Source organism: Oryx dammah, unplaced genomic scaffold (genome assembly GCF_014754425.2).
Source record: "Oryx dammah isolate SB20612 unplaced genomic scaffold, SCBI_Odam_1.1 HiC_scaffold_6, whole genome shotgun sequence".
Lineage (NCBI taxonomy): Eukaryota > Metazoa > Chordata > Mammalia > Artiodactyla > Bovidae > Oryx > Oryx dammah.
This window is the reverse complement of record NW_024070190.1, coordinates 34,740,463-34,758,815: the sequence shown is the minus strand read 5'-3', so window position 1 is coordinate 34,758,815 and position 18,353 is coordinate 34,740,463. Positions and strand designations below refer to the sequence as shown.

At 37.7% G+C, this 18,353-nt stretch overlaps 2 protein-coding genes across 6 annotated transcripts in view; both read left to right on the top strand.

Annotated features, from left to right (window-relative positions):
* Positions 1–10,314, top strand: part of TET1 (tet methylcytosine dioxygenase 1) — a 139,515-nt gene extending 129,201 nt beyond the window's left edge. For all 3 annotated transcript variants that reach the window (XM_040242215.1, XM_040242213.1, XM_040242214.1), the window contains one exon: positions 868–10,314. In XM_040242215.1, coding sequence (XP_040098149.1) covers positions 868–1,877 — 1,010 coding nt within the window. In that variant the 3' untranslated portion in view covers positions 1,878–10,314. The remainder of the gene's footprint in view (positions 1–867) is intronic.
* Positions 10,315–13,026: 2,712 nt separating this feature from the next.
* The window catches only part of CCAR1 (cell division cycle and apoptosis regulator 1), a 46,318-nt gene continuing 40,991 nt past the window's right edge, over positions 13,027–18,353 (top strand). Inside the window, exons 1-2 of one of the 3 annotated variants that reach the window (XM_040242220.1) lie at positions 13,027–13,133; positions 14,325–14,448. In XM_040242220.1, the coding sequence (XP_040098154.1) occupies positions 14,376–14,448 (73 nt within the window). In that variant the 5' untranslated portion in view covers positions 13,027–13,133; positions 14,325–14,375. Of the gene's footprint in view, positions 13,712–14,324; positions 14,449–18,353 lie in introns of all 3 variants that reach the window. The other 2 variants (XM_040242221.1, XM_040242222.1) reach the window with 2 other exon arrangements.

Genomic DNA, 18,353 nt, shown 5'->3' with positions numbered 1-18,353 from the left:
ATAGCCCGCCAGGCTCCTCTGTCCGTGGGATTTCCCAGGCCAGAATACTGGAGTGGGTTTCCATTTCTTTCTCCAAGGGATCTTCCCAACCCATGGATAGGAACAGGCAGGTTCTTTACCACTGAGCCACCAGGGAAGCCCCACCTTTCAAGCATTTTGCTAGAACTTCTGAAACGGAGAATGTCCTCAAGAAAAATGTTTCCATTTGATATGAGATTTGCATGGATATGTCAGAGTGGATGGCCCACATTTTGGCCAATATCATAATAATAATAAATTGCTACCTACTTTGTGAGAAAGAAATGCAGCATTTTTGTTTGGAGGTTACAAATAGCTTATTTATGTTACTTCCTTTTGCCTAATAATAAACCTTGCCAGTTATGATGCTTTTGCTATCCAGAAATCTTTTATCAATTGTTATTTACTTTAACTTTTTCAAAAATTTTAATCATGCAATATCTAAAATGTATCTAAACAGTTCTTTGGGTAGTGAAATGCTGCTGTCCCCATATTATCATCTGCACTGCATTCTGATGTATGGTTTTAATATTTACTTCATAGCCAATTAGGGTCATTTCTAGTATCGTACCATTTTAGACAAAGGACATCCTGCTAAACTTGTGAACCTTTCAAATGATTATTTCCAAAGTAATCAATTCTAAGTAAAAATGTATTGAGTGAAAAAGCATACCCAAACCACCTATAATTTTTAATGTGTGCATAAGTCAGACTTTAAATAGAACAAAACTGGCCATCATTGCCATCATCTGGTTTTATTCTATTCATCTTTGTACTTATCTTTAAAAGACAACAACTACCAAATTAGTTTATGTTTGTCTTTACATTTGGTGTCCTTTCTCTGTTTAGGAAATAAAACAGAGACTGTGCAACCTGAAATAAAAAGTGAAACTGAACCCCATCTTATCTTCAAAGGTTCGGACAACACTAAAAGCTACTCACCAACCCCGTTCATTCCTCACCCAGTGAAAGAGGCAAACTTAGCTCCAGCCTTCTCCTGGTCCTCTAAGACTGCTTCGGTCACAACAGCTCCTTTTAAGAATGATGCATCACTTTCGTACGGGTTTTCAGAAAGAGGTAGCAATCCCCACTGCATAATGCCTTCTGCAAGACACAGTGGTGCTAATGTAGCTGCTGGGGAATGCGCTGAAATTGCACAGCCTGGTGAAATGGTTCCTCTTCCCACCTTGTCTACTCCTATGACAAATTCCCTGGGTTATTCTGAGCCTCCCATTGGCCCATCGGAGCAGCTAACTTCCAATCAGCCAACCCAGCAGCCTCCATTCATCACTTCTCCTCATGAGCTTGCTTCCTCTCTGGTGGAAGAAGATGAGCAGCCTTCTGAAGATGAGCCTCCATCAGACGACCCCCTGTCAGACGACCCCTTGTCACCTGCTGAGGAGAAACTGCCCCACATTGTTGAGTATTGGTCAGACAGTGAGCACATCTTCCTGGATGCCAATGTTGGTGGCGTGGCTATAGCGCCTTCCCACGGCTCGGTTCTGATTGAGTGCGCCCGGCGAGAGCTTCACGCCACGACTCCTGTTGAACACCCCAACCGAAATCACCCTACGCGCCTCTCTCTTGTCTTCTACCAGCACAAAAACCTGAATAAGCCCCAACACGGTTTCGAACTAAACAAGATTAAGTTTGAGGGGAAAGAAGCTAAGAATAAGAAAACTAAAGCCTCCGAGCAGAAAGACCAGGCAGCTAACGAGGGTATTGAACTGTCCACAGAAATTAATGAATTTAGCCAGATTCCTTCTCACAAAGCGTTAACATTAACCCATGACAATGTTGTCACTGTGTCCCCTTATGCTCTCACACATGTTGCGGGGCCCTATAACCATTGGGTCTGAAGGCTTTTCTCCCCTTCTTAATGCCTTTGCGAGTGCAGTGTATTTTTTCAAGGTGCTCTTAAAAGAAAGTCATGTTGTCGTTTACTATAGCTTCATCTCACCCATTTGAAGGCTGAGGTTAAAAAAAAAAATTGGGGGTGGGTATTTCTTAACTGTGACTATATTTTGACAATTGGTAGAAGGTGCACATTTTAAGCAAAAATTAAAGTTTTATAGTTTTAAATACATAAAGAAATGTTTTGGTTAGGTGTTAACCTTGATAGAATCACTCAGTTTGGTGCTTTAAATTGTTTACTATGAAACGAGTCATTTTTAGAGGATTTTAACAGGTTCATGTGCTATGATGTAAAATTAAGACACACAGTGTTAACTCTACACAGCTCCTGGTGCTTAACCACATCGACACAAAAATAAGCTGATTTATTATTTCATGGTGCCATTGTTCCAACATCTTCCAATCATTGCTAGGAAATCGGCATATTCCTTTGAAATAAACCAATGAAGTGTTTTCTCTTAAAATATTTCTCCTGTATAAAATAATTCGTTATTGTTAGTAATGGTTGGAGGCTGTTCATAAATTGTAAATATATATTTTAAAAGCACTTTCTATTTTTAAAAGTAACTTGAAATAGTATAGTATAAGAATCCTATTGTCTATTGTTTGTGCATACTTGCATACAAGAGAAATCATTTACTCTTGCTGTGTAGAGTTCCATCTTGTTAACTGCAATGTGTATCCTAATCATGTATATGGTTTGTGTTTTTTAAATGTGTCCTTTCTCATTCAAAGGTTAGCTACTTATATAAAATAGTTAGATCATGCAAAAATTGTTAATTCTCTGTAAAATTGGAATTAAGAAGCATATCACCAATATTGATTAACTTTTCTGTGGAACTAAATAAGAGTGGTCTCTTCTGATTGAGCAACACTGGCCCTGATTTACTTTTACCCCAGCTTTTGTAATATAATCCATAAAAGATGTTTCTAAAAGGAGATGAGACATAAGATGATTCTGAAGAGTCAAATGCTTCTAAAGTTTCAAGGTGATAAAATTAAAAAATTAAGTGGCAAGAACCTTATCTACCCCTTATTCATTCTGAAAGTCATTCTGGTTCAGAAGACAAAATTCCTGTAGAAATTTTTTTTTAGTAAATTTCTTATCATCATCATCATCACACACTGCCCCCCTCACACACACACACACACACACACACACACACACTCTAAATAAACAGTAGGGCTGGTATCCTAAACATGGTTTGTCCGTTAACAGCTAATCCAAAGTAGTTTATCTAAGTATATTGTTTTGGGGAAATGTTAACTCATCGTTTTCTAGGTAACAGAAAAATAGGCATTCCAGTTATTTTAGCTCTCTCATTATTTTTCCCATTGCTTTATTGACTCAATTTATAGCCAAGCAAAAGTGATTTCCCAATCAAAATGTTTAGAACAAGAAGAAATTTCAATGAAATACTTGATTCTGTTAAAATGCAGAGGTGCTATAACATTCAAAGTGTCAGATTCCTTGGGAGTATGGAAAACCTACTGGTGCTTCTCCCTTGGAAATGCCATAGGAAGCTCACAACCGCTAACACTCACATTTCTGGTGCAAAAGCAAACAGTTCCAACAAGCTATCTAAAGGAAAACTCATTGTAACTTATATTAAAATAATATATGGTGCAAAGTATCAGTTTCAAGCTTTTGACTAATTTTGACTAAAGGAATATGAAGGGATTGTAAATAACAAAATGTCCATTGATAGACCATCATCTTGTCAAGTAAATTTCTGCTTCTTGAATATGTAAAATAGAGTAAATCATTGACTTGTTTTAGTATTTTGTGTGCCTTAGATTTCTGTTTTAAAACATGTATATTTTTGTGAGCCTAAGGTTTCTTATACATATAAGTATATAAATAAGTGATTGTTTATTGTTTCCGCTGCTTCAATAAGATATTACTAGTATTAGACTATCAGGAATACACCCTTGTGATATTTTGTTTTAGACTTTAGGCCTTAGCTCCCACCAGAAATTATTTCCTCAACAGATTTAATGGATAAAGTTATAAGAACCTTTATCCATCCATCCATCCATTTCTATTCAGTTCTCATTGAATGTCTGCCAAATTTAAGGATTAGCTTTTGTTTTTCTTTAAGTCACTACCCTGCCATAGTAAACTTGAAGAATTAAAATCCCAAAAGGTACTGTTTTTTTTCAAAAACAGCAAATTTCCTTCAAAACAATCCACTGTAATACATCTGCAGCTATTCAAATCAGTTTGTCAACTAAGTTTGAATAAATTCCTTAACAATCTAAACTTGAAACACCATTGTTGACCTAGGGGAACATTCAGATCTGTGAAGTTAGTTGCAATTTACCAAAACGAATACATGAAAATACCCTATCTCAACTAATATATTTCCATTCTCTTATTGTAAGTAGCACCATGAATGGCTTGCCTCAACTGATAACCCCTTGGTGGGAACCACATATGATTCCTACCTTGGTGAACTCATTTCCCAAGTTTCACAGTGTACCATCCCGTTGTGTGCCCTGTGATTTTTTTTTTTTTTTCCAAAGCTCATGCTTATCATATGTCCTGCAGCATTGTGATTGTATGCTGGCTATACTGTTTAGAATGCTCTTTATCATGAAGCAAGGAAATAAATTTATTTGAAATGACATTTTCACTCAGAAAACTGGTCATCTAACATTATTTCTACACTTCTGTTATGTTTTACTGTAAAACCTTTTGTTTTACCTCTTTTATAGCTTTATGTTTAATCTTCTGCCTTTGTTCATGGTATGATAATTGAATTCATTTATACTTGGCCCTTAAGTTAGCCCAACCTGTTCATCATAGTTACAAAGTTACCAATTATAATGAGAGAATAACTCCTACTTGATGTAGAATCCTACAAAATGTCATGCTGCCCTTCAGTGTCTCTTTAATGGCTCTCAGGCCATTGATGAAAACAGTCTTCTCTCGTGCCTGTCAGCCTCATCTTCGTCTTTCCAATTCATCCACAAAGTACCAAATACATCATATCATAAACCTGATTGAAACATATTCTTATTGAAAATTGAGGCTAGCTGAAAATGTATAGCTATAGGTAAAGTTTTGCAAAATGTTTGCATCTTAAATACCCTTCCACATCCTTATTATGCAATCTGCATGTGGATGAAATGATTTCATTTATTAAATATAGAATTTCAACTAGATGAGATTCATAAGCAATTTACTTAAGACATAACCCCAATACATAGTTAATTGAATGCATACCACTGTGTAAATGAGGTACCGAATTCATATGAAGTAACCTATTTTCTAATGTTACTACTTCAGTGGATTCCTATTGATTATCATTTATTTCACGACAGCATGTATGAAAATAACCCCAATCTATTTAAGTTTAGTATTCTTAAAACAAATTATATCTTTTATCTCAGATGAACTTATGACATTGCATGACAACTTCCACCAATAATGGGCACAGCATTTCCTTTGAATGTGCCCAGTAAATCAGTAGCTGTATGTGACCTTTAATATACAGCTACCTTCTATTTCACAACTTCCTGATGCATGGAAATCCTTTTTGTCTAGATTTAGTACAACTGGGAATTTTGATCTTTTGTAGAAATTTATGATGAGAATTGTGAAATAGGGTAACATAGTGGCCTCTCACAGCCCTGGAAGATACCTTAGAAGTCAACACAGTCCAGTCACTAGGGCCCAGACAGATGTCAGGGCTGGTGTTCAATTACATTTGGAAATTTAAACAGTCAAATGAAGGCCACTTTTTGGTTAGGAGGACTGTAGGAAAACTTGATCTGCTCACCCACCGGGGACTTTATCACTGTAATCTTATTTTTGGTACAAGTCAAAATAAAATGGCTTTGGGGTTCTTTTTCTGAGCAATTCAGGGTAAGAAGTGAAATTGAATCAAGATTTCCCTGCCTGTAGAGTTTTGTGGGCCTTTTGTGGGAAATCTAGCTGACTTTTACCTATGAAGCTGTCCTGTTAATTCATCTCACAAAATGTGGCAATTGTCCTATTTGCTATTTCAATAAATGAAAATCAAGTACTGATAGAGTACAGGTTTTTATTTCCCCTGGAACAAGTGTTTGGCATATAAAAGGAGTTATAAAAGACTGAATGGTTGGAATAATTGGAGAAAGTATATTTCCATTGTATATATTCCCTAGCCATAGTTGTACAGTCTATTCACATTCTTGCATAGCTGGCCTCACAACAGAGTCTTAGATTAGTTACTTTGATGGGACTGTCTATGTGTGTTAGAATACTGTTTTGTGCACAGCTCCTAAATGTACTGAACTTGTGTAACTTCGATGTGATATGGCACACTTAACCAAAATAGAATTCAGTGCCCTGATTTCTGAAGAAGTCTGGATTTATTTAAACCAAATTAGGCTCCATGTTGAGCTTTCTTCTAATGGTTTACAAAATGATGCCAGGAGCTGTCGCTCAGAACTATCTGAGAGACTACCTCCTGGGCTTGAAGTCCTTAGAAATTTCGCTGAATAAAACATAATTCTCAACTTGGCAAGTGGGAAAAAAAAAATGCCATCCATGGCTCTGAAATACAGTTTGGAAAGAATCAGTATGTTCTTTATCAGAAGTGGAATTTGTGTATTTTCTTGGAATATATTGAGAATCATTGGAATCTTTGCTTTTCTCTAGTGTATAAAATAAGAGTGTGAGTTCTTATGTTAATTTTGGAGATGGTGGAGCTGTTTTTAATGCAGTACATCACTCTTCTTGTCCACAATGAATTTGACAAACTAATTCTCTGCATTCTAGTATCTGGACAACTTCCCTTCAATGCCTGTTTCTTCTCAGTATCGAATTAAATACCATTGTTGACTTCAAAGGGCATGTGTTTTGTTCCTTCAGGTAATCCAGGTGTGTTTGTCACTGCTTATTTTCCCTTCTGTGAGGGTCTCACCTTGTGTTTCTCTTTTGCTAGTATGCACTGTTTAATATCTCTAGCTGTAAAAGTCTAACATTAATCATTTCTCTGTTGGTTGTACTCCTTTCCCATCCCTACTGTGATGTTCATGATCTTCCCTGGGTCATAAATTTTCTTCTAGTTTGCTCAGCCATAGATGTCCCTTAAATTAAATCTTAGTCTAAGGTAAATTTTATATATAAGTGTATTTAACCCCTTATGTTTGAGTGCAACTTTGGAAACCCTTGGTTAAGAGTATAAACCTAGTTTTCCTATTAAAAAAAAAAAAAAAAGTCCTAGTAGCTGTTATGAAAAGCATTCTTTCAATCACCACAAAAAAAAAAAAAAACCACCAAAAAAGAAAACAAAAAAACCTCAATTTTCAGAAACATTTTCATTTTTGGAGAAATAATATTGGAAAGTAATTTGGTTTCTTCTCCATCTGGCTAGGTATAAACTTACATCTTTGAGCAGAAACTGGGATTATTTTTCTTTTCTCATTTTACTGAAGCTACATTGTCACTAAGTGTACTTTCATTCTTTTTACAGTTTTTAATCCTTTCCTCTGATTTTCTTTAAGACTCTGTTGCTTCCACCCTCTCTGTTCTATCTTCACTCCCCCATGTATGACCCTTACACAGATACACATGGTTCATTTTAGGAATAGCAGTGAACTTGATCAGTTGTCTTTCCTGTCTTTTAAAATCACTTCATCAATCCTTTTGGGGAGAATACCAAAAAGAATTAAAAGCTGTTAGTCAGCCCTTTTGGTTAGAGGCAAATTCAGTTTTTAGGAACCCCAGATTAGCATTAAGTGCTCTTTACCTATCCCAGTGATGTTTGACCCTCAATTCATTTGTTAGTGTTTGAATGTTCTACAAAAAGTTGTTTGAGAAGTTATATATTCTAGCACTCCGGCTTTGCTAATTCTGTGTAACACATCATACTAATTATCAATTTTCTGACCAGTGACTTTGAATTAGTGGGTGTGATCTATAGACTAGGTAGTATTTTCTCTCTTTTTTTGCCTGTTTTCTTCCTTATCTCCCGGCTCAATTTTGTGGATGGTTTCTGTTTTCTAAGGTAGATTTATTCCTTTGGAATTTGGTTGCTGGCAGTAATAGGACCTGGATGAGAAAAGTTTTTTTTTAAATGGACTGGAAGTAATCCGAAGAGTTAAGTCAATCATCAGAAGTGCTTTCTTCTGAGCACAAGTGGAGGAAATTAAGGGGCAGAAAGGAAGAACTGTGTTCCTATAAGCAGCCTGTGGGTTCACCTACCAGCTCAAAATCACGTTATAATGTTTATACTCCTCACTCCATACCAGTTTCTTTCCAAAAAATAGAAACTCAAAATGAGAAACCCTTTTGAAAGAAAATATGGAAATAAGAATTAATACTGGTACTTTATAATGTTTTAGGCTATCAAACTCTTTCCTATCTGCCACTTTTTTCTCCATAATGCTGCTGGTTGGACAGAGAACAATGTTCCCTTCTTATTGGTGATAAAGCTGCAGATTGGCAAGAAAAGCAAATGACTTTCTCCAAATCACAAAGCAGGTCAACTCATTTGAGACTAAGGTAATAATTGCAGACTCCTGAACAGATTTCTTTGCCATAAGCTATGACTTAGAGAGTGTTACTGAGTGGATATTTTGTCAGATCTAATCTAAGAATAATACAAAGTCTACTTATTGTACAGAAAATATGCTTCCGAAGTATTTTGTTTCCACTATTTATTTTAGCCAGCTTATGCATATATCAGAATGTCCGGTCAGATTCATAGGACTTCTGTATTAGGGCTTAGATTAATGAAGCTTTATTTTTACCCCTGTAAAAATTCTTTTGTTGTTGTTTTTGTTTAAAGAATGTCCCCATACTACTGAAACAAAGGGAAACAAGGTCAACAACTCATAATCAAAATTTAATGGTCTTGTAATTTGAAATGGTTGAAGGGAATGTGCTGGGTAAACTGATTATTTTAGTTCCCAGGCACTCATGGTAAACATGTAAAATTGTTGACATCTCTAAGAGATAGCTCTGTCTCCCACTTATTTGAATTTGTATTTTGTTCAACTTTTCCAGCCATGTAAAATCTCTGTGTCAAAGGTTAAATTTACCTTTGTTCAAAGAGTTAAGAAAAATAATAAGATGTACTAGTTTTTAGTAAGCTCTTTATAAAGAGGAAAGTTGGGCTACTTCAGTATATTATGGGCTACTAACAGAAAACATAGTCCAGACTGTTCTAAAAATAGTCAAATAACATTTTTGGTGATTCAGTTCAATAACTGCCTACCTTAATGCTTCTCTGTGATATTGCTAAATAAATCCCTGGTGACGTAAGACTTTACAAAAAGAGCTCTTTAAAAAAAAACAGATATACGGTCTTTTTTTTTTTTTTTTAACTTTTATGAGCTAACATTGTGATAGGTGCTTTAAGAGAAATATTTTTCCAGAATGATTTTGTAGTAAAAATAAAGGGCAGCTTTTGTATTGTGATGTCTGGGTGGATAGTCATTTTTCAGTTACTAAGAAATCATGAAGTGTTCCCTAAAGAGAAGCTCAAAAATCTGCTCAGCAGAAAGAAAAGTATTGATTACCGGTTTCTTCATTTTCTCTTATGCTATGTGGTGACCTACCAAATAGATTCACAGGCGTATCAATATCTGTTTGAAGGAGACCGATTATGCTTATCATTAGTGGGAACAAAATATTCAGATTCTTCACCATGGTGAAGTAGAGTAGTACTAAATTCCCAATAGAGAATTATCAATTTTACAAAATAATATTTATGTCTCCAGCTGACTTTTTCCTCTCTTTGGGGTGTATTTACTATTTATTTTGTATCTTTGATTTTTTTCTTTGGAAGATTTTACCTATTGCCGTCCTACTGTATTAAATATCCCATACAATGAAATAGGTTAGTAAAGATTTTAAAACTCCACAAATATCCATTTTTGGTTCTTAACACATGGGGGGAACAGTTTTTATAAAAGCACTTCAACATGTAGAAGGGAAAGATAATCTTAATTATGATGATTTCAATTCAGGATCAATAGGTAGTGGCTCTGCAAACAAGGGAACACTTACTAGCAGTACTTGAAGACTTGTGAGTTGGAATTGCATGTTACTTGAAAGACCTAATTAAGCTAAATTTTGGTGCACAGCAGTTGTACATGATTTCATGTTTATGTAGCAAAATGCTTTGAAATGTACTAGTTTTGAAAAATACATGTAAAGATAGTTGTGAAAATTGTCTATTATATTTTCCTGTGTGTCTCATTTATTTAGAGTATAAATTTTCTTTTTTAGTTGTTCTAACTGAATAAGGCTAAATGAATACTGTAATTGAAATTATATTTTAAATCTTTGTCATGAGTTTTTTAAAAAAAAAAACTATTGCAAATTGTATCATTCCTGATTACACAGAACTTTGTGGGTGGTTTTAAATAAATTTTATACTTCTATTTTGCACCTGGTGGTCTAATTTTTCTTTCCTCTTCAAAATCATATTTTTTTACATTTACTATCCAATAAAAGTCACATATTTTTAACTACACAGGACTATACGATTTATTTGGAGATGACTAAATATATGCATTGGGTTCAAAACCAAATCAGGATGGCTGTAGCAGAACCCTTGCGTTTTAAACTATTTAATCCCCACAGTGATGCTATTAAGTAAGGGCTCTTACTAACCCCACTTTACAGATCAATTCAGGATCTTAAAGTGGTTAAGCTCACACCCCTAGTAATTAGCAAAGCTGTTGATCAACCTTGTTCTATACTGACTCATGCCCTCCCTTGGATTTATCATTATTTTAATAAAACTTAATCCTGAACACAGAATGCTAACATTATTTTAAATTTGACATCCTAAAAAGTTAGTAGCTCAGTCATGTCTGACTCTCTGCAACCAATGGACTGTAGCCTGCCACTCCTCTATCCATGGAATTCTCCAAGCAAGAATACTGGAGTAGGTAGCCATTCTCTTCTCCAGGTGATCTCCCTGACCCAGGGAAGGAAGCCGGGTCTCCCTCATTGCAGGCAGATTCTCTACCATCCGAAATGAAAAAAAAAAAAAAGTTTTTAGTGATATTCCAGCAAATATTATAGAAAAATAACTTACTTTAAATTCATCTAGTTTGAAACCTATCTCTCTGTAGCATCCCAGTAGTCTTTCTTCTAGTGATAGAAACTACTGCACTGCCCCCGACCTCCCTTTCCCCACCTCCTCTCCAGGGAGCTAGAGACTACATTTATTACCTCCTTCCTGACTGGTTAAAAGGGATGCTGAACGTACAAACAGACCTGAACAACACTCTAGGGGATGGAAGAATAAATAGCTCAGCTAATATCCTAACTGGACAGGTACCCTACAAGACAACTATCAGGTTTTTGAGTCTTCTCTAGGCCAAATAGACGCTTCCTTCACTAGTTCTTTAGTGAAACAGTTTCTAGATCTTTCATCTTAGTTCCCTGACCAGTGACCAGGGATTGAAAGCTGGGCAGTGAAAGCACTAATTCCTAACCACTGGACTGCCAGAGAATGCCCTCCTTTATCTTAATTGATGCTCTTTTAATCCTTTAAAACAGTTATCTTTTAATAACAGATCTTGTGGGTAATTTCTTGACAGTCCAGTATTAGGGTTCCATACTTCCACATCAGAGTTATGGGTTTGATTCCCTGGTGGGGGAACAGATCCCGTAAGCTGCACAGTGCGGCAAGAAAACAGACAACAAAACACAAATCTTGGGTCATGACATTCCCCAGCTTAAAACATCCCAATGACTTCCCCCCTGTACTTAGTATGAAACCACACTCCTTACTTGGTCATTTACTAAGTGTGAAGAACAATGAAATAGTTGGTGAATAACTTTTATTTACTCAAGGAGATGCAAGGGAATTTCCTGGTGGTCCAGTGGTTAGGACTCTTATGCCTCCATCGCTGGTTGATCTCTGGTTGGGGGACTAAGCCCCATCAAGGTGCAGAGTACAGTTAAAAAGGGGGGGGAAAGGGTGAGAAATTGAACAGTGATATCTGCAATACATGCTGAAAGAAGACCGAAATAATTGGAAAGATATTTCATATTCATAGAATGGATAGTTAATGTTGTTAATCGTGGGAATGTAAACTCATGTAGTCACTGTGAAAACAAGTTCGCAATTCCTCAACGAGTTAAGCATAGAATTTACCAGACAACCCAGAATTGTACTACTAGCTATAATCTAAGAGAATTGAAAACAGGAATTTAAACAAACACTCGTATATGAATGTTCACAGCAGCATTATTCATAGTAGCCCCAAAGTGGAGGCAACTCCAAAGACCAACTGACAAATGGATAAACAAAATATGGTATTATTCATATAATCGTTTTAGCTATAAAATGTAGTACTAAGGCACGCTACAAGAGGAACCTTGGACACCATACAGTAATCACACAAAAAGCCTGTATAATTCTTTTTTTTTTTTTTTTAGTTTATTTGATTGTAATGGGTCTTACTTCTGGCGTGTAAGCACTATTTCTCTCACCTGGGATCGAACCCCGGGACCCCAGCATGGGTAGCTTGGAATGTTAGCCACTGAAGCACCAGGCAAGTCCCAGTATGATTCTATTAACAAGAAATGTCTAGGACATGCTAATCCATAGAAACAAAGCTGAGTAGTAGTTGCCTGGAGCTGGAGGGCGCCGGGATTAAGGACGAACTGCGTAACGGGTAGGAGTTCTTTTCAAGGTTTGGAGGCATGGTGGTTGCACAGCTTTATGTAAATGCTAAAAGCCTCTGAATTGTACAATAAAATACTTAAACGATGGGATTATATGTTAAGTGAATTTCATCTCAATTTTTTCAAAAAGTTAGGAAGATGTCACTGGATATAGTCATTCTCCCACGTACCTGAACTACAAAAAAAAAAAAAGGGAACCCCCCCCACAAAATGGCGGCGATCTCATGGATCACATGACTCCCGATTCTTTTCCTTCCCACACTCGGCGAAGCCTCTTCCTTTGAGCTTGCGCAGAGATACAGACAGTTGGCTCATTGTTATACAAGTGGCAAGGTAACCCGTCTTAGGCATGCTCCGATTCCAGCTGCGTAGTGAAAGGGGGGAGCACATTGACGGCTACCTCGGGAGCGCGCACGTAAAACGTAAGCCCGTCTGCGCTTTTCCTCAGAGAGATTGGGGAGCGGGCAGAGGCGCGGACGAAGAGGGGGAGGTTGACGCATGCGCTTAAGCCTGATGGGTTTGAAATGGCTTCGGTGTTAACTGGGACCGGATTCAGGTGAAGGTTTGGTCCTCGCGGTTGGAGCGGCGGGCGGCCGTGCCGGGGTTCCTAGCGTCCTGTCGGATCCGCCGAAGCGCCGGGAGCGGCCGTTTTGGTAGCGCGGCGTCCGTAGGCCGGCGACGGTGGGGCTCTCGTGGGACTGGGACGGGAGGGACACAGTCCCTTTTGTGCGGGTCGGAGCAGGCCCGGCGCGGCCGGCCCCTCCCCCACCGCCTCGGTTTTTTTTTTTTTTTTTTTTCCGGCGGCCCCTCCGGTGCCCCCGGCAACCCTCGGCCTCGGCCCCTGCCTGGCAGGCTCGAAGGGGCTGCGGGCCGCCGTCCCTCGCTCTCCAGCCGGTGAGGCTTTAGCCTCCTGAGTTCGGGTCGGGGACGTCGGAGCCTTGCCCGGCGGCACGGGTTTTGGGGAATGGAGGCTTCTCCGCACCGCTGGGGGCTTATGGGTACCGGAGCTGTCGGTATCCCCTTCTTTGCATTTCGCCTAGTCTCCGGGATGGAGGATTCCCTCTCCCCTGGTCTGCGGCCCGCGAGGAGCTGGGGCTGAAGGAAGATGGATGGCATAGCTCTGGCCTCTCCGAGGTGTAGGGGGAAGGGAGTGCGCGGGCTGAGATCTTCGCTTTTTCTGGCTGGATTTTGGGGGGAGGGGTCTTCACGATGGTTCTTTAAGGGGCATCCGTTGTTTCAACTGTTTCTCCTCGAGGAAGGGGAGAGAAAAGGAGCCCCCAGGTTCTTCCCTAGTCTGGAAAGTAAGGAGATGTTCGTTATTTAAATGATGCTCTTCAATACCTTTCTTCGATGTCTCGTCCCAATTTCCGTTATTGGTTTTTCCACTTTTAGCCTCCAGCCCATGCCAAAAGAAACAAGCAGGCTATTTTTCTGTTGAATGTTAAGCTGTGTATTTTTTATTGTTACGAATTGGGTAGAAAACGGTCTTCTGTTTAAATGTGACAGTTTGTAGTCGATGAGGGAAGTGCGTTTCTTGTAAGTCGACCTCTAATGTCATGTATTGAAATTGGCTACTTTCGTGAACTAATTTGATGTAAATGTTTTTGCTGCATATCGGACATTCATGTGCCCCTTGTTATTTATAGTTGGTCGACAAGATGTCCTTGACAAATAAACATTTTAAAATAAGACTTTCGTGATGGTTGTAGTTTGGTTGAACTTTAAACTCTGGATCCTTTCTTGATAGATCGCTGCTGTAGAAGACAAACAAGCGAAGGTCCCCCCCTCCCCTTTTGTCATGGCTCAGTTTGGAGGACAGAAGAATCCGCCATGGGCTACTCAGTTTACAGCCACTGCGGTATCTCAGCCAGGTCAGGCTTCCTCTGAACACATGTGCTATAGATGCCGGATTTGGGATATGTTTTAACTGTGTGCATTAATCTATGCATAATATCGTGAATATAACTTTGCAAATGATGTATCTTTTAAGATAATCTGTGAAGCTTCTTTTAAAAATTCATAGACCAGCTAGCGAAATACCTGCTTTACACAGCAGTTTGGACAGTTATATGTAGTCTTTTAAACGTTAAATTGGTTTAGTTATGTTAGAGGTTAGCAGCCACTCATTCATCCTAGTTTACCTCATTTGGCATGTTAAGATGTCAGTATTCATAAGTTATATTTAAAATTAAGTGTATTCATACTTTATGAAAAATTATAAGACTGGTTTTCAGGTATTTGAATTTTAAGTGAAAAAACCAACTCTAAAGAATTTATGAAGCAAAGGAAAAGAATAAATAGATGTAAAGGAAAAGAGCAAATATTTACGTATTCAAAATAAAGCCTACGAAATGTCATTTTCAAAATAAGGTAACAAAATATGTCATTAAAGGTGTTTATTTCAGCGTTTCTTCCTATTGCTCTTGGGAAGACTTTTACTTTTTTTTTTTTTTTTGCCATTTCTTGACTTACGGTTTGAATCTTCAGTTTACAAAATGAAATTTAGAGTTTCTCTGAGTACCCAGAAAGGTTGCAGCTTATTCTGTTAATTTGAATATATTTTATTTATGATATACTTGATACTAGTTTTTGCTGCATTTTACTTAAATTTTTGTTATTTGAGGTCAGTTGCAGAGACACTGTGATCTTCTAACTCTGATGTTCTAAATTGGATTGACATGATTATGTTGCTATGTAGGTGACCTTTCTCTTTAAGGACATGAATACATTAGGGTTTTTATTTTAGTTACTTTTGATTTGAAATATTAAAGGAGCAACAGTTGATTTGATTTGAGGGATTAAATGAGCAACTGAATATAATATGAAATAATAGTTATAATTGGTATCCAAGTGTTTCTTCTCTGTGTTAAATAGTGGAGAACCTGATAATGACTTAACTTTGATAAAACAGGAATTATTAGCAAATACTTTGTGTCCAGAAATAAGTGATGTGTACTGTAAAGAACATGTTTACCTGATTTTCTATGTACAATTTGCTTTAATTTCTTATCTGTATTATTTCTATAGAATAGCTGTTATGGTGAATTTCTATTGTCCATAGTTCTTAACATCTATATTGTAATTACTTAAATACGTGCTGTGCTTTTGTTTTTATTGTGAAACTGAGCAAAGGAGACACTATAAAGGTTTTAAAACTTGTCAAGAGTCAGTAGTAATTATAGACCTCGTTTTCCATATTTGACAATAGAGATTCCAAATGTAAATAACGGGATTTATGTAAACAGTTTGTGCTCTAAGAAATTTTGGATTATTCTGGGACCTGTCATTAATCATAGTTTTTCAAAGTCTGATATTTTATTGATGCATCATGACTTCAGTAACTAGGCAAGTATTTTGTTAGCATCTATGTTTAGTTTTCCTGCAAAAATCCTGGAGTAGGTTCTCTAGTGAGTGTTTCTATTAAACTATTGAAATTTTTATGTTCTATAGTTGGTAAAGAATCTGTCTGCAATGCAGGAGACCCCAGTTCGATTCCTGGGTCGGGAAGCTCCCCTGGAGAAGGGATAATCTACCTACTCCAGCTTTCTTGGCCTTCCCTTGTGGCTCAGTTGTAAAGAATCCACCTGCAATGTGGGAGACCTGGGTTTGATCTCTGGGTTGGGAAGATCCCCTGGAGAAGGGAAAAGCTACCCACTCCGGCATTCTGGCCTGGAGAATTCCATGGACAGTCCATGAGGTCGCAAAGAATTGGACACGACTGAGTGACTTTCATATTTTGAGCTGTTTCCTGAAGGCTTGATATTTTCTAGCCTTCATTTTCAAGCCTTTGTGACTAATGATTATCTTATTAGAATTGATTCTCAGAGCCAAGCTAATTTCTGTCAAAGTTGAAATTTTTCAACTCTAAGGCAATTATGATTTGTTTTATTTATACCTCATTTCGTGGAGAATTTAAGCCTAGTATATATATAAGGCTTTACATTTTCTCCTGTAAGCTTCAAATGCAATTTGATAAAAAAAAAATTTCAGCAGAGGGCATCAGAAGAACTTAATCAGGATAGTGGTGTAGGTGCCTATTTTATTCTTCTGCTAAGTTGCTTCAGTCGTGTCCAACTCTGTGCGACCCCATAGATGGCAAGCCCACCAGGCTCCCCCGTCCCTGGATTTCTCCAGGCAAGAAGACTGGAGTGGGTTGTCATTTTCTTCTCCAATGCATGAAAGTGAAAAGTGAAAGTGAAGTCACTGAGTCGTGTCCAACTCTCAGCGACCCCATGGACTGAAGCCTACCAGGCTCCTCCGTCCATGGGATTTTCCAGGCGAGAGTACTACTGGAGTGGAGTGCCATTGCCTTCTCCATATTTTATTCTAGTTTTAAAAAAAAATGCATGCATTGAAATATGCCAGATATATTAGTATCAGAGGTCAGTGTTAATCAAATGGTGGTCATACAACAGAAAAAGTTTAACTGAAAATTCAATTCAAATGAAAATATTTTGATCTTTGTGCCTGTGTATCTGACTCATTTTCTCCTGAAAGCAATATAAAAAATTACTGCTATTTCCTTTTAGTATATGACTTAAGCTTATGTTCAGTTAATGGCTTTGCTATTCCATTTTCTAGCAAGATTGTCTTGCATTTGTACTTAACTCTGGAATCAGCTAACAGTCATTTGAACATTTCAGTGCATTCACGCAGATGACATATGTAAGATTAAAAACTTCAGTAAAAGTATGTCCACTAGCACTTAATTGGTGAAATCTGTCATAAAGTTGAAGATCAGTATTTGAATTATTTCTGATTAATTTTAATGCTGTTTTTCAATTGTGTCTGTGCTGTTCGCTCAATCGTGTATGACTGTTTGCAACCCCATGTCCTCTAGCTCACTCCTCTGTCCATAATATTTCCTAGGCAAGAATACTGGAGTGGGTTGCCATTTCCTTCTCCCATGGATCTTCCTAACTCTAGGACTGAACCCCGGTCTTCTGCATTGCACGCAGATTCTTTACTGTCTGAGCCACCTGGGAAGCTGTTCAGTTAAGGAGTTAATAATTTCGAGTTTGTCATCTTTAATTTTCTTTTCCTTTACTCCCCATATTCAAACATATATCAAACTTTGACTTTCTTCTCCTTTGAAAATGCCTCAAATGTATTCCTCTTTTACTTTTAGGGCCTCTGTACTTGACATTTGGATGACTGCATCCATAACAGCTTTCTCTTGCTTACATAAGCTATGCCAGAGTCTCTCACCTAACTTTCAGGCTCTTCCATACCCTTCCCAAAACTTTATACCCTGATCTGTAATGTGGGCTACCCAGGTGGCACTTGAGATAAAGAACCTGCCTGCCAGTATAGCAGACTTAAGAGATGCAGGTTCGATCCCTGGGTTGGGAAGATCCCCTGAAGAAGGAAATGCCTATCCACTGCAGTATTCTTGCCTGGAGAATGTCATGGACGGAAGAGTCTGGAGGGCCCCTGTTCATAGGGTCTCAATGAGTCAGAGACGACTGAGTGACTAACCTCGTGATTTACCATAACATTCACTTAAGTCAGGATGCTCTTTTCCCCATCTGTCATTTGGTCATACTCTATGTTTATTATTCTTCATTAAGTTCTAACTGCTTTAATTTGCTTTCCTCTTTTACTAGATGTGATACTTACTTCCCCCCATCTCCAGTGTATCTGTCAGATGTGATAATTTTTCCTAAAGCATGATTTCTATTTAAATTACAAAATTTTCCAAAGCTGAATGGACCTTGAACTAGATTCTATCTCAGCATGTTTCTCTAACAGATAAAGAATTTGAGGCCCAGAAAAG